We start from the raw sequence: 25710 nt of genomic DNA on the forward strand, positions 1-25710 counted from the left end.
TACAGTGAGGGTTTTTTGTTGTTCTTTTTAAAGTAATAATACAGCACTGTTCTTTTACATACTGTTTTTCTTACTGGTAAAGGTATCAAGAGAGGGAAGAAACTGGTAAGGCAGAGTCTTTAGGATTTTTTGAATACATGTCAAATGGTGCTTGATTGAGCAGATCCTACCTGGGAGACAGGCACTGGCTGCAATGTCTGGTCAATGGGCAACTCACTTCTCTTTTCTGCCTTCCTTTTCCCTCGTTGCCTTTAATATCTCCAACAGCTAGCCATCTGAGGTATGAATCATCTCCTCCACTACAGCTCTTCAAGTAAATAGATGTTTTAAAGGAAACAGACTGGGGAAAAGTTAGCATTAAGTGAACCAAAGGCAGAGCTGTGTGTTTAGAAGCATGTATCACCCTGTATGTTTTCAGGGCTCATTCCCACATTGCTCCCATCCCTGAAAAAAGTAAATGTGTGGGTATTAGGAAAGGATGTTTCTTTCCCATCTTCATTTCTTGTCACCTCACCTGTATTTTCCATGCCAGAAAGGTGAGGGACGAGACCCTCAAACTTCATTCCCCCATGTGCCCCTGCATCAGGAGCAGGCTGCTGTTAGCCTTCTCCCTTTCAACCTTATTTTCCCCTCTTCTTCCTCCTCTTCCCCACAAAGTGTCATGAGGAAGCTTGTGGACAACTTGGCAGACTGGGTTGGAAGAGTTGTACCAGATATAACTCAGTGCTGATCCTTCTTGTCCACTCTAAATCTTATATAATAAAGGTAAAAACAAGGTTCTAGGACAGTAAACTAACACAGATAAGGTATCAGGGTTTTTTGAGACTCACTTTAAGCCATTTTGTAAATTAAAACCAATCATTTTGGTATTATTTTACTGCTGCTTGGAAGGAGATTGCATATTTGTTCATTTTTGTCCCCACTGTACTTGGTAGCAATAAGCTGTTCTTCATCATGACTAACATGCACCTTTCTTTGAACACAGTGTGCACAGTGTCTATCATTTGTTATATAAGAAGAAAAAAGTAAAACATTCTTCATTCCAGAAGGCAAGAGATTTGTATCTGTAGATATATATTTACAAAAAAAAAAAAAAAAATCAGCAAATGAAAATGCAGAAGCTTGACAGGTCTGGAAATCAAACCACAAAGTGTTAACTGCTTCAGAACTCCCCTTTCCTCTAAAGGGGCTTTCAGAGTGCCAAAAATCATACTGCTGTTATTCCAGCCACCCTTTAGTACCATGTTTCTCCAAAGTTCATACAGAAATTTCCCAAGCATATGCCACAAAAGGGTTAACTAGAAGTGAAACTGATTGCACTGCATGAAGAAATTAGGATCCCATTTCAGTAAAACATTTGCAGCATGAATTCAAATTTTCTCCTCTCTGACAGAACTTTATAAACTACTTGGTCCCCAGATACACTAGGGTCTAAAGCACATTATGAAATGCTTTTCTTCACTCTGAATACTATTTACAGAAGTAATTAATTATTCTAAACAGGTAACATGCTGTATGATTTCAAAATGTTATGGGTAAGCTGTTAAATATTAAAGAGGTTCCTTTTAATATTAATACATGTGCCACAAAAACAAATCTCAGAGAGGTCTAGAATGTAAAACACAGCACTTGTATAACTAGATTTGGTTTGTTTCTCGCCCAATGCCCCCTCCCCAAATTTACTACAGAGAGTCTTTAATTCATAATTTTGAATTTGTTAGCTTCTGTACATTGCCTCCAATCAGTTTGTGGGGCCACTGCACTAGAAATAACCAGCTAAACAGGACAAACCCTGAGACTCCTGTATGGAACAGCACAGATCCTCCTGCTCACAGTGCACCACTACTTAAGTTCCAAAATCTGCACTTGCTGCAGTCATTCAGTATGATCCTACTCCAAATGCAAAACACTGACTAAAAATTTGAAGACTTTCCACCCAGGGGTAACAGAATTTCCATAATTTTACAGTTGAACAAACTAAGGCACAAAAGTGTTAAATGGGTCACACAAGCAGTAAATGCCTTATTTAAGCAGCTGTTTAAAAGGAAAAAAACAAATTAAAAAAACAACAGCTAAACACATCAAAAACATTAAGCAGTAAGAGAGGAAGCAGGTTACACCCCTTATAAAAAAAAAACAACCCACCTTCTACCACACATGCACTCGCAGAAACATATGTGTGCATCTAAGTAAACATAGATGCAGAGACACACACGCACAGAGAAGAACAAACTTATGCACAGGGCCGGGCTAGCACACATACACAGGCACTTACTTGATCTATTTCCATTAACTTGGGGAAGGCACCTGGCCATTCGATCGCCACCTTCACTATATCAGCAGGAGGGGGCATTGCGACGCTGCTGTTCTTCGGAGCCAGTACAACTGGACACTAAATACTGCAGAGAGTCTCTCTCATTCACACCTGCAGGGAGAAGGGGGGAAAAAAAATAAAAAAATATAATAATACAGCAGTTCAGACAGAACTCCAGCACTGCCGCTTCACCTCCTACATTTTGCCTGGCTGGGCAGGTGGATAAAAACGTATGTGTGTATGTATGTGCAAGAGCAGAAGAATGGCACATATTACAGAAGCAAACACAGGACACAACGCCACAACACGCTGCACAGCTCGACAGTCTGTTAGAAAGATGGCTGAAGCACTGAAATGTACAGTGAATAATAGGCATGCATTAGATTTAAATAGAGAAACTATTTTTAAATATTATTAAATATGCTGGTGGGGAAAAGCGACAAACTAGAGGAAGCTCCTGTTACAGTGTCACTCCTGGAGTCCCAGGGAATGTGACTGAATCGGTTAAAGCTGGCGCTCCAGGAGAAGAGATTGCCCAGGAAGTTATGGCCAGGAAACACTGTTTCTTTTAACTATAGCAATGATCTTCTGGGTGTTCACAAATAGATCACTGCACTATAGCAACCAGGATGTCAGGAGGAAGGCAGAACACACAGCAGTTTCCACATATACATGCACACATGCACATATATATCCTCACCTAAGAGATCCAGAGATACCCATATATAAATACTTCTTTATGGTAACTCTCAGACACATGAATACACAAGGATGTAGTATACATTCACAACGATATAATCAGCTACATAAAATATTCATATTCTTGCAGAACTATGACATCAATAGGATCTCATGTCACATTTTCATGTGAATGAAATAGTGCAGGCTGTGAATTTTGGGGAAGGAGAGGAAAGGGGAAGAACCAAATCCTCAGGTTTTGCAGAATTTAAATTCTACCTCTTTTGGCTCAAACTTTGTAACCTCAAAACAACAACAAACATTTTTCAAGCAGGTGTAGTGCCTCTCTGGGCTTGCAAACAAACCTTACGCACCCCTCTCCCAGCAGGTACAGCAGGACAGCCACTGAAGTAGCAAAGCTCAGCAATTCTACGACACAGCAACGTGCGCACCCTCCTGCAGACTGCGAGGTTCCTGCTTGCTTTGCCAAGTCCTCCCTGCCGACCACAGCGCTTCCCCGCGCGCTCTGCCGACAAAATGCCATCACATACAACAAAACGAGAGAAGCTGCAGAAATCCCCAGAGGTGCAGTTCGACGACTTCTTAGCAGAAAAGAGAAGGAAGTGGTGAAAGCATGGACACATGGTTGCACATACACGCTTTGAAAGAGCTAAGGCAAGAGATGAGCTGACAGAATATAGCAGACATCCAAAAGCCGCAAAGAGGTACAGGAAAAAAGGGCTCTGATCAACTTCAGTGGCTGATTCAACTAACCCAGTCTAACAACCCTTCTCCAATCACAGCAGAAGCATGAACTCGGATTAGCCTGAACAAAATCATGAAACAGTCCCTTTATCAAGAAATTTTGTACCTTCGTCTCATACTATTTAGAAGTGGGAGTTCATCCAGCCTTCACGTATGCAGCTCTATCTTTTTTTTTTTCTGGTGTGTCTTCCGCTCTACTCTGAAAAGGCTCAGTCCTCAGTGTTTGCAAGCCCTGTTACATTCTACATAGGGTTCTCAACACATGCTATAAAAGCTATTTACAAACTTTAACACCCCAGCAGTTTATCTCCAACAATGGCAGTTCTGACACTGACAGGATCACACATCACCACAAAGCAAAGTGCAAGGCAGTAAACAAGACAATGGACGGTCTATAAATAAGACTGGATTGCAGGAAGCACCTTGAAAGACTAAACAACGTGATTAAGAAACACAGTGGTATTGTCTACTTTTTGTAGATGTTACAGGGACCAGGATTAAACATGACTAAAGCATGGAACTGGCTTGCTAGTCATTAAGAATAGCCAGACATTCACTTTTGGCTGTCTTTTCCCCCCAGAGAGCCCGAGCAGATGCAAAGTTCCTGCCATTTCTCCCCTGACACCTCACACTCCTGCCATTTGCATCTCCCGTGAGTGCTTCCCTTGCTGTGTAGTGCACTGACTCAACTAACCAGCACAAAAATATTTGCTGTCATCTAGTTTTTACCACATTCAAGTCAAACAGCTTCCCAGAGGTGGCACGACGTGGCGAGGTGGGGGGAAGGAGAAGCAAGACTTTTTGCAGCAATGAGCTGTTAATCCATCTCGACAGTCAAATGAAACCGAGATCTTGGCGCCTTTTTGCTCCCACACTCACAGTGACGGTGTTTCCTCAGCAGAGCAGTCCTCAGTAGTCTCAGCCTGGTGACATTTTGGTATTAAACCGCATGCAGTGCTTAAGCGGAGCTGGCTGACCCCGTGCCTGACCGACAGGCTTCTCCCCGCGCGCCCTGGCACGGCACCGCATCCCTGGCAGGAGGGATGCTGGAAGCCGGCCGGGGCCTCAGCCAGAGCCTGAGTTTACTGGCCGCAACACAAAAAGAGCAGCAGCAGTTCCTGCCAGACAAACTTGACTGAGGATAGCTTCAGCTGAGTAAATCCTTATTTTCAACAGTTTTATTCCTCCCCCATCATGTTTCTTCTACAGTTTTAATGAAAAAAAAAAAATAAAAAAAAATCTGTAGGTCACATATAGACATATAGAGAAGGGAGACCTACCCAATCCACAGATCCCCCTAATGCACAGGCAGCACACTTTCTTTTGGATGATGGACAGAAGTAACTGAGAGGACTGTTGCCTCTCACCGTGAGAGGCAAAGGGAAGGTAACTCACAGCCCAGTACCTCCCCTAGGAGGTTAGCTAACTCCACAGCTCACAATGAACGCTGGAGAAAAAAATGTTGATTCATGACCACTGACCATTACTACGAAAGCAAAATGACATGACGCAGCAATAAAATTTCCAGAAAACTTTCACTCTTACATACGAATGTGGGCATTAACCCTCATTTTGCTTTAGTGAGTTGTGGTCCGTCTTAACAAGTCACACAGGAAGAAAGCAAACAGTTTAAGAAAGAAGAGTCAAGGAAAGCTGACAATAAGTTAATCAAATTCAGCTATGGAAAATAAGCATTTGCATTCCAAAGCAAGGTGCAAGAGAAGTCTGCCACAGCATTCAGAAGACAATTTTAATGTGACTAGTTTTAATGCAGGCTAGCACAGATCTCCTACATAATTATAATTATTAATATACATATGCTTATATGGTCATAAAACACAAAGCAAAGTGACAGATCTTTAACTAATACAAATGGCTGTAGTTCGACTTCTCCCACCAGGAGAAGACCAACTCAGAGACATCAGTGTGGTCTGAACACTGAAAAGCATACATAAAATCATCACTACAAATTTCTTTCTGTTTCTCAGTGGGCATCATAGTCAAATGTGCTGATTTTTTTTCCCCCTAGTTAATAATTGGATGTAACCAATGCAGGATCCAAAAGGTAACCCAGTTTTGTTCTACCTTTGTGGTAATGTGGTAATGTCAGAAACAAACGGGGGTTTTTGTTGGGTTTTTTGTTAAAGGCCAAAACAGATGTTTAGCTGTCATCATAAAATTATGATTGCAAAGAAAATTCTGCACTCTACAGTGCTGACAACTACAAATTACTTACTATTTATTCCAGTGGTATGTAGCGTGTTAGACACTGCCCAGTAAAATAAGGAAGGCACAATCCCTGGTGTGAAACGCTTCCAATTTAGTAAGCAATTCTCATTATGTGAATGAAGAACTGATTTCAACTGCTTTTTGTTATGCCAGTAGCAGTCAAGCAGTGAAAAGGGTACAGACGTCGCTAAAGGGTCTAGTTATGGAGTTTTCTCAAGTGCAATTCTTTTTTCTCTCCCAGTGGGATCCCAGAAGCACTGACATGTAAGAGCAACTTTGCAACTCATTTTTACAATGTTTATTTTGAAGGCAGAACCTGAAGGCAACAGGATGCCTGTGCAGGCACGAGTGTATGAAGCAGAGGAGGGGTGTGAGGAAAAGGAAGGCAACTTTCCATTATTTTCCCTAATGCATGCATGCAGCTGTAACCTGGAGAAGGTTTAACCAACTTCCATGCTAAGCAGTACACTATTTTATAATTTGAGGGAAAAAAGCCACAACCAAAACATCTCTACCACTTGAGTACACTTTCTTACATCAATAGGGTTTTTAGAACTATGACAGATTAGCCTACTAAAGTGCAAATTCTGCAAGTTATTATTATTACCACATACGGTATATTTCTGCATATTTCAACCATGCTCTGCAGTGCTTCCAGTGGTCTAAGAGTAATAAACGCCCAAGTTGGAAATCAGACTATGTTTTGCAATACAAAAATGCATCAGCACAGACACAGAAACTCTCAATTTACCTACCTGGGTCTGAGAGATTAATTCAGCACATATGTCAGTAAAACATATCGAATTTTCCCCTTCTACCCATGCATTGCATGTGGAAAACAGGATTTTATTCATGTATGAAATGAGTTCTCAGTATAACTCTTTTTTTTTTTTTTAAACTTGTTTTGCAATTTCACTTTCCCTGGCACTTTCCATACAAGGATCTCAAAGTACTTTAACTGATAGCTATCAGAGCACATCTCTCAAGAAATAAGCTGTATTCTTACTCTGTAGACAGGGAAAAACATGAAGGCTAATAGGAGTTATGTGACTAGCAGTTCTAGTCGTCTATGAAAACAGCAGCCGACAACAGCTCATTTCTTCTTTTACAGAAGAGAGGTTCAAACAGCAGGCCAGGTCATTTCAAGAACAGCTCGAATAAGGAAGTTAATGATTAAAAAATGACTGAAGGAATGCCGTGTGCATTTGAGAATTTAATAAAACAAAGCATGTGTTTCTGCTCCCTGGACAAAAGGCATTATATACAGGCATCACCTGGAGCTGGCACAGATCTCCCCACTCCCCCCATCACAGGCAGGTTTTCCCATGGCATTTTTTCAAGGCGAAACAATACGAATGGAGGGAAGGGCAGTAGCGCAGCCAGGATAAGGCAGAACAAGGCAGAACCTAACAGGTGCTGGCAGAGAGCTGAGCCCCGGCCGGCCGTGCCAGGACCCGCAGCAGGAGGAGAGGGACACGGGTCCCTCCGCTCAGCACCTTACGTAAGTAACCGCTTCTTGTCAAACCTCATCAGCTTCCTCCGCTCGGCTCCCGCCGCCCCAGCAGACAGAAACTAACTGGCAAGTTCAGCTGGAAGGTCCCTCGGGGACCAAGTCTGATTAACGATTTTAGAAAGATAATCCAGCGTTGGATTAATATCCCCCAAGAGAGTTATTTTTGGAGTTAAACTGCATGACTGAACAGCCGAGTCTAAGGAACTGTAAACACACTCTACCATCTCCACAAAAAATAAAAACAGGGCACAGAAGCCAGGGGGCTGAATGTACACTTTGTGTACATAAAAAGGCTTTCATGTTGCTTTTTTCCCTTTCGTTATGCATTCGGTGCTACTCACCCCTACGCTAAACAGGAATCAAAGGCCCAGCAGACCCATGTCAATAAAATACAGAGATACTTTGCCACAAATGGAAGATAAAGCTCTGTGGGAGCTATGAGCTATATTCTAGTAAGTGATGGAAAAGAGGGGGCCATCTCAGAGAGCAGACAACCCAGGGGGGCTGCTACCCCCTCTGCAGCAGCCATCCACACTGCAGGAAGACCTGACCCTACTCAACAGTCTTCCACGGTTCAGAGCAGTCCATCAGCTTCTCAACAGGAACGTTTCTTTGATGCTAAACCCGCATGATCTGATCAATAAGGCATCATTATCCCAGGAACACACTATTTACTATTGTGATAAAAAGAGCCTGGGACCGTCTGGGTTTAAATACACCACTTTTTCCTCTCCGAAATACCGAGAAACCTAGTATTGGAGGAGATTTTAGGAATATGGGTGTGAAATCTACAGAACAGGACAGCTTTTGCCACTGGCAAAGCCACAGAAGAAAGATGGTGAATATTTGTGTGGTTATTACGTCTCATTCTCACATACCCATAACCTTTCTCTACAACTTTATTCCAAGTATTTTACCTTTCCCACAGTCATCTTGTTGTTCCGTTTCTTAGGAAGCGTTTTATGTGGTTGAGGTTTCACTATCATTGACAGGCCCACTTTCAAAAAAAGCACTCTTCAAAACTGGAGAGAAAAATAGGCTTTAAAGGGTGCTTGAAAAGAAAAGGTGGAGGAAAACACAACAGACTGCATGTACTCAGAACACAGGCAAGCAGGCTGTCTGGTCTTGCTTCTACAGCACATACTGAAGCATAACAGAAAAATTCAGGTACTTAACTTCAACTCCCCTGCTTCTTGGAAGATTGTGCTCCTTCTACTAAGGAACTTCTAGTTACACATCTATCATTCGGAAGGACTAAAAACTTGGGTTTGATCATTCGATTTATCTGAAACTTTGTAGCAAGTTAATTAACGCTCATATACCATCCAGTCAGATAAAGATGCTCTGTTTATGAAAGATGTTAATATCTGAGCTCTTCAAACAAGAGATCAGGAAAGTACCAAACTGAAGTATTCAGAAGACTATTCCAAGAAATAAACAAAATAAAAAACCCCAAACCAACCAAACAAAAAAAACCCCACCCAAACTCCCCCGCCCCTACAACAACCACCACACCAACAATAACCCAGCAGTCAAAGAGGTAAGGTCTATCTGGCTTCACAAAAAAAAAGCATGATTTTTCAAAGGTACTAAGTACCTGCCTAGCACATGGAATTTAAAGACCATGGCAGGTATCGAGTAAAGAAACAAAATCAAACACTACCCTGAATAAAACATTAGAATCCACTTAAACTTTTCACAGTTTATCAGGGCTTGCTGCTTCATTTGAGGTCATTTCTCATCATTGGATTGTATTCCAGATGTTTCTAAACTGAAGCAAGCAGCAAAAAATATCCCTTAAAATCCAGCTGAATACATTTTTTTTTTGTACCTCTCAGGGTAGTCCAACAGAACCTGAGATGTAGGAGGGAAGTAATAGGAAAAAGATGAAGCCTTGCAGCAGTAAGAAAGTTGGAGGGGAGAAGCAAGGGAAAAGGAAACTGGTACTGTGAAATAAATAAACAATGGTAAATATTAAAACATAAAAGGATGGGTGTCATTTATTTTATGTATTTAAAGTGCTTTTTAATGCTTAAGCTAAGAACACTCCAAAGGAAATGGAATAAGTTTATTAGAGGGTGGTTGAAAACATGCCGAAGAGAAACAGAGAAAGTTCATCAGGAAAGCAATTTTTAATAGAATTCAAATAAGAATAAAGAAATAACAAAAGGTCACAGTCCCCTTTTCTAGCACTAGCATGATCTAGCTATGGTACTTGGGATTTTTCTGGCCATTTGGATAAATTGGGGGCTAGAAAGAACACACAAAAGAGCATCCTGAGTCAAAATAACACTTTATTGCTGCGCTTCAGCAGAAGCCAAATCAAGATATTGATGATTAGCTATATCCCAAAGGAGGTAACAGATACAAGAAGATAAGCTCAAGGTTGGGAGAAACTCTAAACTTCCTGCTAGAAGCAAGACCAAGCAGCAGTATTAAAAAAAAAAAAAAAAAAAAAAAAAAGAAAAAGAGAGAGAGAGACTTAGACTTTTTTTAACCTATCAATGCTTAAGACATACAGAGGAACTAATGGTACAGCCAGGAAGTTAACAGTCAAATGGAGGAAGACAGGGCAACAGAAACAAGTGAATGCTGAAGGAAATAACTTAGTTAACTGACAGCACAGACAGGATGTCGAAGGTTGAAACAAACAGAATTATTTTCTAAAGAAACCATTCTGCAAAGGAAAGTACTGTGGAAGAGAGAGACATGTTGATACTCCACAGTGAATAAGCAGAGCCTGATCATGCTCATCAGGAGTAAAAGAAAAAGCAAAAAAGAAAGACTGGATACCATTTATGAATCTAATGAGGACACCAGCCTTTTGCTTCAGGCACTGACACCACTTTTCAAAGAGGACAAAAATCAAGAGAAGGAAAAAAACCGCATGTGTCTGTAATCTTGCAGCAGAAAGCAGCTCCATCTACAGAGGTGTTTCTACCAGCACTGTTTCTCTTACACTTATTGAAATCAGTGCATCCAAACAGCTAACAGTCAAAACACCCCATGTTTTCCTGACTTCTCAGCACTATACAGTCTCTGAATCCACCCCTGTAGACAGTTCACACTCTTATATTCACAAAGAGCAAATTTGCCATTAACACTTGTGGACTTCCCAGTGCCTGCTCTCTGAAGGACAGCGAGCAAAATGAGACTGAAAACGGGAAACACAGTGATGGCCACCCAGGGGAAGAAAAAAAAAAGTACAGCAGAGTTAATATTAGAAACCTTGTCTACAGAGCTAAAACTTGTGGAATAACACGAGCTATTCTGCATTAGAGAGACTGTATCTCCAAACAATATCAGTTGTTGAGACTAATCTGGCATTTTAATGGACATTATTAAACCCACTTTGGAAACAGGAATACAGAGACGCTAAGGAAACAAATGTGGACAGAGTCACGTTCCAAAAAACCTACTGTGCATATGCCTGTCCTTACGCTGATCCCACCCTGCTTTGCTGAGTACTGCTCAGTCTGGAACCACTGTTCCTGGGACATTCCAACCAGATATCACAACCCCTTTCAATGCTGACACATACCTTGGGGCCATCATTTGTAATTCTAGATCAGGAAGAGCTTGCATACCTCAGCAATCTTCTCAATTATCCAGCCAGGCTAACCCTAAGATCACTGTAAGGTAAAATACAAGCAAAAAGATACTGAAGAGTCCAAAACGAGGGCAAGTTCTAAGTTCATACAACTAGAACACAAGAGGGTATTTTGGAGGAATGCTAGAAACCTTTCAGAAGAAACTACTACAAGATAACAGAGCACTCTGCTCACTCAGCCCATTTCCAGAGGAGATGTGTCCTGTGTAAAGCTTGGTAAACTGCATTAAGCGTGACACTTGGTAACAGGAGATCTGGGTATTTTAACAGGGGACTATCCCTTGCTCATCTCTGTATTGCAAAACCAACCAGGAGTAGCAGATGACACTGCTGGTTGCAGGGGAGGGTTGGACAAGATGACTTCCAGTAATCCCTTCCAGCCTCAACCATTCTGTGACTCCGAGTACACCGATATAATGACTGTAAGCACTCCTGAAGTCTTAGCCTGCTCACCTGTGTTCAAATATTGTGCCTTTTGTGTACTCACCTGCGCACATAATGAGCAAAAAGAGCTGATTTTGTGGCAGGTTTCCTTCTACGCTATAACAAGATTCTCTAAGCTCACTAAAACCAGCCCTTGGTTACAACTTAGGAACAACTATCTCCATAACTCTTCCCAGCTGGCATCCAAGAGCACTCATTCAAAAAGATCCCAGTCTTCCATAACTTGAACTAAGATTTTAAAGATCAAGATGAAACTTTACTTCTGACAGGAAAACTACTGTAAATTGCTTTTCTGTTAGTCTAATACATCACATTCAAGCACTCGCTATAATTTGTGGTCGCCCCACAATTTTACTGCATACTTTATTCAACATTAAAATCCACATGGCCCAGGGAAGGAGGAAAAAGTGAGGCAAACATCATCTTTCCACTGGTTTGAATCATAAGGTCTAGACAGTCATGCCGTTTAAGCAGCAGACAAGTTTAAAAGCTTACTGTCTCTCCCTTTTAGCAGGGACAGCAGGACAGGTGATATGTTACTCTAAACCTACAACCCATGTGTGAACTTAAAACCCCACCAAATCTAATATATGCTATTATGTTGGGGTATATAAAAAAAAAAAAAAAAAAAAAAAAGAGAAGGGGGAGGAGGAAGCCGCCACAAAAGCAGCCACTGCAGTTAAAGCTAGGGAGAGGTGTTATGATCGTCTCATTTTACTACCAGAAAAAAGTGGAAATACTTTAACAAAGAAACCCGACTCATGAAAAATACTAGCTAATTTAGTAAATATGTTTACTTCAATGCTCAGGCAAAAAGTCATTATCAATTAAAAAGCCACCTTTTGTAGTATATATGATCTGCTTCTCCATGTATCTTCCATCTCATCAGTAACTATAATTACAAATGTTCTCTAAGACTCCTCAAATGGCTACAGCTAATACCCACTGTCAAAAGCTGGTGACGGCAAAGCTGTGTTTCCCCATCTCCATGCTCCGGCTGAAGCTCCTGCTCCAGCCTCTCTGGGAACTTACATAGTTATGCCAAGAATGAGCAAAACGCTCACTGTTTCCAAATTGGCTAATCAACAAACTGAGTGCTTAACCGTCCCACAATACACGCATCTAGACAACGCAAGCAGTGCTGTCTGCACACCGAGGACTGAACTCTGCCAGCCACATTATTCTGCAAGACAATTCGTAGCTGTTTCCTCTTCAGGAGCCAGAACTTCAACTGTCACCAATTGCTGCTGCAACTCAATCAACTTCTACCAAAACACCCATTCAAAATGAACCAGCACTTGCTGTGTGATGCTTTTCTCGATTATCCTAAAAACAGAGTACCTCAAATATTTAATACTCTACTGATTCCAACCAGGAGATATTGCCAAGTATTCTACCTGCTAAGAACTTACAAATGCTTACTACAGAACAGGGAGAGGCTGGCAGCAACAGGCAAAAGGATACTATGCCTTTGCTACATAACAACATGCATGCCTCTAACTTATTATTAGCCAAAAATGGATCCTCATAACTGTTTTATGTTAAAAATACTGTAATACATACATAATCCTGAGGTGCGATCCTTATGTTCTCTGCTACAATGAAATCTTTCTACTCCAAAAACCTCAGGCTTCTGCCATCCAAAGTCCAGTTCCACATCAGATGTGATGTCTCTGCTTCCCGAATGTCATGGCCAGCAGTGGCACTCCTTCAGCGTGCCAGTTTAGGGAGATGGACTGTCCAAAAACTAACCCCACCAAACAGAAACAAAGACACACCTTCAGCCAGATTAGTCCCTTGAACACATTCACCACTCACTCACACAAGCATCAGGACCACCATATAGAATAGGTAGGGGCAAAGAGGAAAGCAGGAATATAACCTGCTCATCTTAAACCATCATGGAAACATGCCCTGAGCCAAAAAAAAAAAAAAAAGGATTTATTTCACCTGTGCAATGTTCATGGCACACAGCTGAGATTCAACTCCATAGAGAACGATGTAAAAATATGCAACTACTAAATTCATTACAGTATGTTTCATTAACCCAATGAGCTCCTTCGTAATTGTAACAGACATTAAAAGATTAAAGTATTTGGATAAAATCCAAGTACATTTTTAGTGCTCTGATGATTGCCAGAGTTCACATCTTCAGAAATATAAAGTAACATCCCTTCACCAATTCCCCCATGAGAGTAACCACTGTTTATCTTTCTTGCTTTCAGACTTAGTGTTCCCAAATTAAATTTTCCTGTTGCACTCCAGGGTGAGGGGTGGCAAATCACTGTTCGGTTAACTGTCTAGTTCAGTTGACAGCTTTATTTGGAAACACTTCTGTCAAACTGAAGTTGACCATTTTGAACTTCCTAGAGGGCTAACACCTGGCTGAAAAGCCCTTTGTGTGAAAATGGCAACACTAAAACAAAGCACAACACAGTAACTCCGTGGCACTTTTCATCTGCTTTCAGCAATAATTTAACATCAGCAGATCTCTAATGTTCAAGTAGTAAGTGCGACTTAGCTATTAATCTCTTTAAAACAGAATGGAGTCCTCTTTCTGCCCTTCAGTAAAGCACTTCTACTCTGCTGTGAGGACTAAAACACAGCTTTACTGGTTTGGCAGCATGGCGACAACAGTAAACACAAAGCCTTACCCACTCTCATTTTATGATATATTAAGCAATATTCACAGGTTGTACACTAAAAGTATAAGCACTGCCAAAAAGCTGCAGTGCATATCTCTACTAAAAGAATGCTCCATTTTTTTTTTCTCTCCCCCCACCCCATCCCACAGCACATTGATGCTTCAGGTTACTGTTTTTGCAGTCTTCATGCTGCATTCACAGAACCACAGCCACAGCCCATCAGAAGGTCTTAACTTGGAGTAAAGACTATGATCAGGAAAGAGACATTCTGTTTCCAAAGCCGCCAGACAACTTGCCCTGTCACAAGTAAGCAGACTCCACATCTCTGAAGACCAGGACTTGAAATCCATTTCAATTCCAGTCTTCTACTCCCAACAGGGGATTTTGCTGTTCTGTCAGAGCTGGATGTGACTTCCTTCTACCTTGCCTGGAAGATTACTCCAGCATATAGGGCTCACAAAGACACGTTCTCCACAACATGCAGTTGCCAATTGCTGCTTCTTGATCTAGGCATGCGAAACTTAAGAAGTCAGTGCATATGAGGAATAAAGGAAAAGACGTTGAGGATTTTTTGAGGTATCCTTTTCACATGTGCCATTCTCCAAACTCTGGAGCAGATTCCTTCCAGCCACAACATCTTCACAAGCTCTCTTCTTGGGGCGTTAAAGAATTAGACAGATTTCAGCCACATCTCTTACCTTGCTGGTCTCATCTACTACACCAACAACTTTAACTAGGATTGGGGGAAAAAAAATGATGACATTAATTCCACTTAAAGCACTTGAAGGAAATTTTGAAGTAGCAGAGCCAATAGGTAAACCTGCTGCATCAATGCCCAGGACAAAGTCTAATGCTCCCATTTAAACAAGACAGAAAAATGTATTCTTGGATTTGCAAAACAAACCTCTTGAGACACAAAAGCCCCAGATTCTTATTTGACCTTGGTGTCATTGAGAGAATGTAATCATTAGCAGCTAGTATAAGATACACCAGAGAAAAATAAACTGAAAAAAAAACCCCTGCAAATAGACCTTATATCTACCAAGTTTTGCCCACAGCGCTGATTAAAGAGAACTCCTTACCACACGTAGTAATCATACTGTTTAAATGAACAGAAAGCCTGCTTCAAATACAAGGATGTTAAACTTAGAACCAAGAACACTTATGTTTCATTTTCTTTTATGCAAAGACTTTGTGTGCGGCCACGTACTTGCCCTTCGGCCCTCTGTGCCTCCAATCACCAGCTATAAAATGGGGCACCACACTTTCTCAGAGAAGTTGAGAGGCATTTAGAGGCTATGGAGGGTTGTATCTAAATCTGGCTGACAGATTACCCAAAATGGGCAGCCACCTTAGTTATTCACGTGCTCAGACAGACTACTTGCCCAATTCTTCCTGCATTTTATCCTTCCCAACCCTCAAGGTCCTGAAAGCAGAGACTGGCTTACCTATTTCTTGCTACCATCCTTAGTTTGAATACCACACCTGCCATTAAAAACTAGAGAGGTAGAAGCAGCGGATGCAGCTTCAGTGTCTGCCGGAAACAGTCTGTGCTCTTTTTAGCACCTCAGAGCACATTGCTGCAGTTATCCATCAGACGGGGCTTCTCACAAAAATCCCTGGTATGGACTTTGGGATGGGACAGAAAGGAATAAATCATTTTGTGGCTATTTTTATGGGCCAATGTCTTCTAATTTGCTTACTCTGCCAAATTAAAACATTCATTACCAGCACAAAATGACAAATACATTTCTAGGTGGATTACATACTTTAAAACAAATCAGCAAGGGAAACTAATTTCCCAGGCAAAATGAAAGCATCACCATTATATTCATTTAAGTCAAGATGAAAGAGCATACAGAACACGCTATAAAGACCAAGTCTGAAGTCTCATTGCTATTTTTCTTTACATATAAAACTGTTTTTCCTTACATTAAGCATCCCTGAGGCACGCACTAATGTCTGTGGAGCCTATCAAAATGCAAATACTCTGAAACAGCCCAATGAGCAACTACTGCTCACCTCTCTACCACGTTCTTCTTTCTACTCAGGCTTTCATCATTTAATATGGGTGACTTTGCAAAACACCATGCGCTTTGGGTTTCAGAGCCCTGAAAGTTTAAGCTGTTCTCAACTTAGAAATAACCTGTCATCTGGCTCCTTGGTTCAGTCATTCCTGGCAACTGCCTTATTTTCAGCATGCACATGACAGGAAGAGACCACTGTCCTGTGACAGCTACCTCTTTCTGTAGTTTTACACAGTGAAATTAATGCATGGCTGCTAGCTACCCTACTCTCCTGCCTTTGCTTTTAATCATTTAATTGCTGAAGTGGAAATACAGATGTTAAGAGACAGGCACATGACAGAAAACACTTGCCTCTTGCTTTGAGGACATGTAAGGCAACAGCAAAATGAAAAATCCCACAGCTACAAAGGATCCTGATTTTCTCCAAGTAAGATGCTCAAAGCATCTTGCATAAAATCACTTCATCTCTAACAAAATCAAACTGAACTATTCCCAGTAAATTGAGGACCTGCCTGTTTTAACAGTTCCTGTCTTAAATCCGTCACTATTTCTCCTGGTTCATTAACCAACCTTATTTAAGAAAGAAGAATCATAGCTTAAAAGGACGAAGGCAGCAAGGTAGTTTTGCGTGCCACTAGTCAACTATGACATGTGTTGCTGCTTTCTGTTAAGAGAAACTCAACTATGCCAAAGGTCAGCAGTTTCTTCTAGCAGCCGAGAAGTAAAAAGCCTCGTTGAGCACGTTTTCCTTTTGAGCAGCTACACGTGTGATGATGTATGCAGCGCAGCTATTAGCTTGTGTGTGGGAAGGAAGGGCTACAGGTCTCTGCTGTCAGGCTGTGTCCCACTAAATTTTCATTTTCAAGTTTGCAAAAACGTATTACATTTTTATATAGATGAAAAAGCTAGCAATGATACCCATGAAAGCTGCTTTCAAGCATTTTAGATTAAATGTCATCTAAAGCATGATTTGACCTGGATTTGCTTTTAGATTTTTTTAATTATTGACTTATTATATGTGCATTAAAAATCATTGGAGGCAAAAAAATCATTTGTATTTAAGATACTGTTTTTGCTTTTGTACGACATTTAAGTGATGACAGCTTTAAGACCCACTAGAGTAAGCAGGGATTAGACTTTAATGTGCTTCCCTTGCTTTTAGTATATAAAAGTTTCACGTGAGCAACTCTCAGAAAGAATAGCAATTGTCAAGAGTTTTACTGTGTTCTTTTTAACAAGGATGAAGTGGGGAAACATTTATTTATTTATTTTTAAATAGGACATTCATTCATATAAGAAATCTAAGCATAACACTCACCTTTAGCCTAGGCAGTACAATTCATCCCTCAGTTTTGGCATTTCTCCCCCTCCCCTTTTCTTTTCTGACAGTGTTTTATTTCCCTTTACCCACTCTTCAAGCCTTCTTCCACTCCCTTCAAAGAGATTACATTCACACACACCCCGACCGTTTCTCCCCAGGTGGAGGTTTTGTACCAACCGCTGCACTTTCATCTCAGCCAAAGCACATCCCGGCTGAGATGCAACAGGGACACTTCACCCCTCCCCAGTCTCTCTCTGCACTTTTGAAGCTTTTAAAGCACAGAGAAGCAAGACCTTCACCGGCAATTTGGGAATTTCAGAAGTGCACGTTGATATTTCATTCTTCCTGGGTTGTTTTTTTTTTTTTTAAATGTCAGATTCAAACAATCTATGTTCTGCAGAAGCCAATTACTGTAGCTTTCATGAAGGTTAAAAGTTCAAAAGGAAAGCTGGTTTCTTCATTTAGCAGCCTCTTTCAACAATTCTGATAAAAAGATACCAAAGAGCGAGCGGATATGTAGGTATGGCAGTAAGGGGATTAAAGGATGGGTCTCAAAGTTTTTAATTCTCTTATTTATGACTCTTCCACCAGGTTCTAACCTTACCCTCTTCAGGGGACAGCATCCCAAATACTAACTACCAGCAATGAGAAAAAGCTAGGAGAAACACACATTTCCTGCTGTCTTCCTCCCCACACACACAGAACAAACAGTTCCCAAAGCACATTTTACCCTGAATCCTTTGGGAAAACATGTTCCAGACACACAAGGCATAACCATGAAAGTTACACCTTTTTCTCAAGCTTGCAGGCTTACTATGCCTTTTCTCAAAATCCCCTTCCTGCTGACAGATATAAATCAAGCAAACAGACTCACTCTGAAGTCAAAACTTCACGTGGCCACAAAAGGTTTGCCCCCCCCCTTCTTTTTTTGAAACATTAACTTTGCACATGAGCATAAGCACCAAAAGTAACACACTGAGTATTATCTTGCATTGTTTTTTCTATGAAAATACACTCTAATCACAAAAGGAAATGCTTACAGATCAGTAATGAAGGGACTGATTCATATGCCCCAGAGAACAAGTGCTGAACAATGTACACTCAGTGAGATTTCAGCTTTATCCCTTATTAAAATAAAACCACGTGTCTGATCTTTAACCCACTTTGATTTATTAATGTTTTTGGTTTTCAAGATTATGAAAGTAAGTGTGAACAGAAGAGTTAGAAGAAAACAATTCATCATGAAAGTGGTATATACCAAATATTAGAATAGCCATCAATCTTACTTCCTCTCTCAAAAACATGTATTTATAGTTTTGAAGGACCAGATGGGAATTCTAGTTTGAAAATCAGAGTAGGCCGATGCAAACAATAAAATACTACATCCCAAATGTAACATAACCTCTGCTACTGTACATAGATATCAGTTGGTCATCTGTCAATCCACTAAAATGTCAAATGCATTTAAAAGATATTAAAGTATCAACAAGAAAAAAGGAAGAGTCCTTTAAAAAGGTCAGAGATTTACCAATTCTGATTCACGCATACATAAATCCTCAAATCCAAGGAACGACCGTGTGCTTTACATTGCAGTATCTTACGTTCCAGACACATTCCCCACTGCAGAGTCCTTCACTGGAATGCAAATCTGGATTAAAGTCACAACGCAGAATGAGGTTTTATCCTTTCAGTTGAGTCTCGTTCTAGAACGTATTTGTTCTACATTACAAAGAGTGTCACATTTTCCATGGGCATTCAGGAAACTCCTAGCACAAAAACAATGAACGGGATGTTGCAGATCAGGATAGAGCTACACTCACTGAATGAGAACATTTGAGGAAGCAGGGTGGGGGGACACCTTGCACAGTCTTTTATTACTCTGGATCTTCTTGGTTCCAGCCCCTATACCTTACAGAGTTTGTATTCGTGGGATAAGCAAAGTTTGCATGCAGCCCTTGCTTGGCCAGAGCTGTCCCTTGGTTTTATACGAATTCACTGCCCCAGCCAACTTTATAGGACCCTGGCAACCATGAGAGCTATGACAGCTTCAGCCAGTCCACCCCAGCTGATGCTCTTGGACCATCTGTGAGCCTAGCATTGACTTGTCTGCCAGTCAGCCTGAACACAGGACTACAGGCCTGTAGTTCTGGGGTTGTTTTGGGGTTTGTTTTTTTTTTTTTGAACATTTCTGCTAACAAAACACAGTCACTTAACTGTGTTTATGACAACATAAAACTGCTGAGGACAACAAAGGAAAATTAAGAGATTACATCTTATAAGTGCTCCTATTAAAGGAAAAGTTAAAAAGGTGTCAAAAGTAAAATTCTATGTAGTTACATTTTGGGGGGGACAATCTACATATCTAATTTAGACAGTATTTGTGCTATCTAAACATTTTTCATATGCCAGAGGAAAATTGCCACTGCTCAGAATTACGCCTGTAGTTAGATCTGATCCATTACTACACTACTGTGCTGTGCCTGGAAATACCTGGAGCACTAATATTCCCACAGCAATAGGACAGCTCCATAAAAGGCAACAGCAATACCTATATGTTGAAGTTTCCCATACCCACAGGCGTTCATAAGGCGGTACTGACCTCCTCACTGGATCCTTCCTATATAGGAAGGCCTTTGCACAGTACACCAGTTGGATCAAAGCTTATGCACCTTCCTGAAACACCTCCTGGTAAACCCGACACTCACAACTCTTGATGGATTCCACATAAGGACAGGTGCTGTGGGACCACAACTCTCATCCTCCCCTAAGCTGTGCTGGCTGTAAGAGGAAGGAACAACTGAGAACCCTAATTCTTTAAGGAAACACTAAGATGGAAAAAACCCAGTGGAAGTTCTTGAAGAACAGTAAGCTGCTGAGCACTGCTCTCGCTTAGCCAAGGGGTCACCTTAGTTTTACAACAATGAAGCCCCAAGAAGCATTTGCAGCAGCATGCATTTCTAGCTTCCCCATTTCAGATTTGGTTTTATTCATCAGACTTCCCACACAGTAATCCTAGAAGAGCAACGCTAATGCAATATTTTCAGCATCAAATTGGAGACGCCTAATCTGTGGCCACAGCTGTGGCCTGTTATCTGTGCTTCATCACTCCAATTCAACACAACACAAACTCCATAATTCCTCAAACTCTGACATGCCTCTACACCACAACAGCAATTAATTTGCCTCTTCCAGCCTATCTCATTAAAATAAAACTGTAACATATCACAATCTGAAAATAAAACAAATTCAGTCCCGGCCCTACCCAACTTTTGCATAATTTAAAGAAAACTCCTGCAACTTCAGCATTTAAAAGCTGGGACCTTTGTCAGAAATTATTTTTATTCATATGGTGAAAGGATACTGATATAATCTGAAGCAGTAACTTCACATTAGCACCTAAACTACACTATTAGCTAATAACTTTCTACAAGGACTTGGAAAAAAAAAAATATTTCTCTTCTCCTATGGTCAAAACAAAAATAAAACTTTCTGAAATGTTTTTATATTGACCTGAACAAAAAAAACCAAAAACCAAACCCAACACAAAACCACGCACCAACTATATCACTACAAAGTATTTAAGATTAAATGGCAGCTTCAAAGACAATTCAATCTAAGAAATATCACCCTATAAATCTGTGAATAAGGGGTTCATTTGATAATGCCCTCATTAAGTGAGCTACAGTCATTAAAGCCTTTTCCTGATAATACAGTAATTGGCTTTTCATATCAAGAAAAAAGGTTTTCTTCCTTTCAGTTGCAAAAGAAGTCAATGCCTTTAACAACTCCACCCAATATTAAAATAACATTCATCAGCTGGAGTAACACTTCCTAGTTACATCATAAAAAGAAACTTCACTTCAAAGTAAAAATTATTTTAAACTTGAAATGAGTAAGTTTTTAATCAAAAAAGGAAATTCACATTAAAGCCACCATGATTTTATTTGAACTTTTATTCACTAAGCTTATTCAGTTCCACTCTCTCCTCTTGGAAGCAAGTACAGTTCGTACTAGTTCACTCATATTCCATACGGAGCATAGGACAAAAACACTTTGATATTCCACTTAGCAATAAAACTAGCACACCAGGCAGGTGTCTAAGAAGGAACATGCTACTTCCAAAATAAAACTGCATTTCGTAAAGTAATTAAACATCGCATGCATGTATGTCAGCTGTACCACTCAAGAAGCTCAGTCATTTAAGAGTGACCTCAGAATACAAACCCTGCAAAAGGAGAGAGCCTAAATATGGCACACATCCCTTCATGTAAGGGCCAGCACAGGAAAACAAACATGCAATTTTGCTGGCATAGTGACCTACAAGACATAATCTAAAGGCCAGGCAGCATGGGTTAAGAAGGCAGAGATGTTCAACCTTGCACACAGCACCCCTCCCTTGGCCTGAGGCCATTGCACCATCCTTTCCCAAGTGGTATGCTCTACCCTCCATCACAATGTTAACCTGGACCCTGACCTTCAAATCTGTCTTGAGATCTGAAGATAATACTACTCCACCCAATCTATGAAAGCATTTCTTCTTCCCCTCGGCTTGTCTGCAGGACTAAGAAGGAGCTAAAGAACAGGTTGGTTATTTCCCCCCAAACACCAAAGCCACAGAGCAAAGCCTGGATCAAAGAACCAGAGCTCACCACTCACACCAGGAGTGCCCAACACCTTCCCCAGGAAAGCCTAAAGCTAGTTTTTGTTTCCTCCCTCTAGCCATAAAAAAAGATTTGCTGGTCTAGTTAACTTCAATCCTCTTTTAATCTGGACCACTTTAAAAAAAAACCCACAAACCCAAAACCTAAAGAGGGATTGTATCTTTCCAACACGCAGAATAATGTATAAATGCAATAGAAGACAGCAACATTAATACATTCAGTACATACAGGGCACACGGCATTACAAAGTATTGAGGCATGTCCCCCAAGTTTGCTGGACCTCCACAAGTTTTCCTGAGGCTTAAACAAACAGTAAGCGTAGCAGCAGCAAAGTTGGAAAGAGCAAGTGTTTCAAACTTTTCAGCAATCTTCAGAATGGTTCTTGCAAGTTTTCCTAGAGGGTCTTTTGAAATTAACTGTGCAAGACAGAGTGCTTTCAGACTTCGTCTTTCTCTTGCCTTTCTGCTGTGACAGGTGTATTCTAAAGGCACCTAATCCCAAAGTTTGCTACCCCTAGTATCTAAACATCAGTCAAGAACTACCTTTCTCAGCTGGTGTTCATTCTCTCCACTACTAAGGTGACTATTTAATCTTGCTGCTTCAAAAAAAAAAAAAGCTATTGTTTCATTAATTAGTTTTACGTCACAAATTTAAATACCTATTGTTAAATGCACACTGCTATGCACCAGAGCAAACTCACATGGGTAACCAATTAAAACAAATAAAACCTGAAAGAAACAACCATTTATCACTAGAGATTAAAAATAAAAAAAATAAAACACACCCACAAACAAAAAATGCTCAAAAAACACCCTGCATAAACGACCACCAGCATTCCAGAAACAAGCCTCAGATCATAGCTGTGATACATAAGGAAAGATGAGATTCAGAGACAATAGTTTCATTGTTACACTCACTCCTCCCCATAGATGACAGCCTTCTTCCTTCTTTCGCCTTATCATGTCCTTTACTCTGCAGATACCAACTATCCTTTTCTGTCAGACTGATACAGACCCAAGCAAGTCCAAAGCATGTGTTCTCTAACTTGAATTTAGCTTTGAAGTCTGCTGCTTGAAGTTCATGACAGAAAACAGATTTTTGCAACTCAGACCTTCTCCAGCTATACCAATTAGACTAATGAGAGTTATTACCCCCCCATGAACAAACCTTTTTTTAATGCAGTCATTTAGCTTCATGAGCTCAGGCTTTTAGAATAGCATCAAGAGTTGATATTTGCAATAAAACCACAGGAGCTGGTTTCACTGCTAACTTTTAGTGACCTCAAAGTCCTTCATAAATACATTCTGGAACTTCTCAGTTTACATATTATAGGCATACACTATTAGGTATGCAAATATATATTATTACCAAGGTACAAACAAGTTCTGGGACTTGTCCATGGGCTTGCGTTCACTGCAGCAATTAAAGGGCCAGTTTGCACAACATTCCAGGACTCCCCTCCACAAAATTACTGGTCCAGGACTGTTCATGATATAAACGGATATAAGCTGTGCAGCTGGGGAGCAGAGGTTCAGGGCACAGACTATAGCAGAGGTAAAGAAGTCTCTTGGTTGGTAGTCTATCTACATTCTGATACACTGTGAAGGACCTCATGCATCCTCAAGAGTCCTACTACATAGGAAGAGGAATATATCAACTGCCCAACGAACCATTTACTTGCACGCAACTTTGCAACGTGGCAGCCCACAACACATTCCTGCTTTGTAGATCCAGATGCAGACTATCTGCAAAAACTCTGCTGAAACTATCTTCACCGAGGTCACACAGAAAGTTACTGTCAGAGCTTAAAGTAGAAAATAAAAGTAATTTCTTTGCCATTGGTTTCCACAACAGAAGGCTTTCACCACTCAACTCCCAAACTCAAAGCTTGTGCTACAGCCCTAAGAGCAGCTTCTCACATATACAGCAAGGGGTACAGGAATCAAGAGAGATACAAAAGGAGACCAGCTAACTACTGAAATCTGCAAAGTATTTCTTTAAGATATTACATAGATTCTGAAGATGACTAAGAACTTTATTCATGAAAAATCAACCCCAAATAACTCAAAGAACATTCAGTGTGGGAGGTTCTTTTGCAAAAATTAAATAGCAATTGTGATGAAATAGTATCTTCTGCCGAGTTACCAGAGAATTTACATTTTGCTCATGCTCTTACGTAACTGTGTATAGGCAGGAACCATACACAAGGTACACTAGCCAATTTGTTATCTCAAAATGTAGTGTTATTTCAAACGGGGGGGGGGGGGGGGGGGGGGCAAGAAGCAAAAGGAAGGTTAATTTTAAAAACAATCTTAGGGCAAAATTCTTATTTCAGAGCTATCCAACAGATTTAACCTCCAATTCACATGAGCTGCAGATCTGCACAGAGCCAGTTTTAGCAATATTTAAAAAAAAAAAATGCTGGCTAAGTACAGCATGTGTTAGATCTACTTGTATTCAAACCAGTCATCGCTGACTGACCTGCACCCACAGCTGATGCCTCATGATTTAAAACCTGGTGTCTCAAAAGTGCTGCTACAAGATGCAAGAAAGGTGTATTGGGTCTGGCTGAGATGGAGTTAATTCTCCCCATAGCAGCCCTCATAGTGCTGTGTGTTGGTAGCTAGCAAGGTGTTGGTAACACATCAGTGTTTTGGCTACTACTGAGCAGTGCCAGCACACATCAAGCTGTCTCTCCAACATTTCTTCCCCCCCTCAGCAGCAGGCTGGGGGTGGGCAAGATCTTGGGAGGGGACACAGCCAGGACAGCTGACCCAAACTGACCAAAGGGATATACCATACCACATGACACCTGCTCAGCAATAAGAAGCTGTGAGATAGGGGGTGGAACTGGGGGGCATTCATTTTTTGACGGTTTGTCTTCCAGAGCAACCGCTACATGTACTGAAGGCCTGCTTCCTAGGAAGTGGAGAGACATTGCCTGCTGATGGGAAGTAGAGAATAAATCTTTTGCTTTGCTTCCGTGCGTGGCCTTTTGCTGTATTAAACTGCCTTTATCTTGACCCACGAGTTTGGGGTTGGTTTTCTTCCATCTTATTTTTCTCCTTTCCCTGTTCTGCTGAGGAGGGAAGTGACAGAGCGGTTTGGTGGACACCCGGGATCCAGCCAAGGTTAAACCACCACAAAAGGCTATTAGCACAAATCAGTATTTGCTAAGTATGCTTTTTAGAATTCTTTCTTTCTCTCTCATCTGTGCTATATTCACAGAAACATGACTTTAGTAAGTAAAACTATGATCTCCTTCCTTTACAAGTACACTGTCTAGATGTTTCATGAACATCAGCAGGTCAACAGTTACAACTCTTCCAATATTGTCATTAGAATATGTGTATTTTAAAGATCTTAATTTCCAAAGCTGTTGATAACTTTTAGAAATGAAACAAAAAACTTATAAAAAAACCTTATTACACATACTGCATAGTTAAAATAACTGGTTTCTAAGGGGCTTAACATTACCACAGAATTTACCATCTTTTATGTAT

The 25710-nt window shown here is 40.7% G+C and overlaps 1 protein-coding gene across 6 annotated transcripts in view; it reads right to left on the bottom strand.

The window, feature by feature from the left end:
- The window catches only part of ELMO1 (engulfment and cell motility 1), a 313180-nt gene that overhangs the window by 261130 nt on the left and 26340 nt on the right, over positions 1-25710 (bottom strand). For 5 of the 6 annotated variants that reach the window (XM_075745465.1, XM_075745471.1, XM_075745466.1 and 2 more), the window contains one exon: positions 2276-2425. In XM_075745465.1, coding sequence (XP_075601580.1) covers positions 2276-2353 — 78 coding nt within the window. In that variant the 5' untranslated portion in view covers positions 2354-2425. Of the gene's footprint in view, positions 1-2275; positions 2426-3863; positions 4304-25710 lie in introns of those variants that run through there. The other variant, XM_075745469.1, reaches the window with a different exon arrangement.

Source organism: Balearica regulorum, chromosome 2 (assembly GCF_011004875.1).
Source record: "Balearica regulorum gibbericeps isolate bBalReg1 chromosome 2, bBalReg1.pri, whole genome shotgun sequence".
Taxonomy (NCBI): domain Eukaryota; kingdom Metazoa; phylum Chordata; class Aves; order Gruiformes; family Gruidae; genus Balearica; species Balearica regulorum.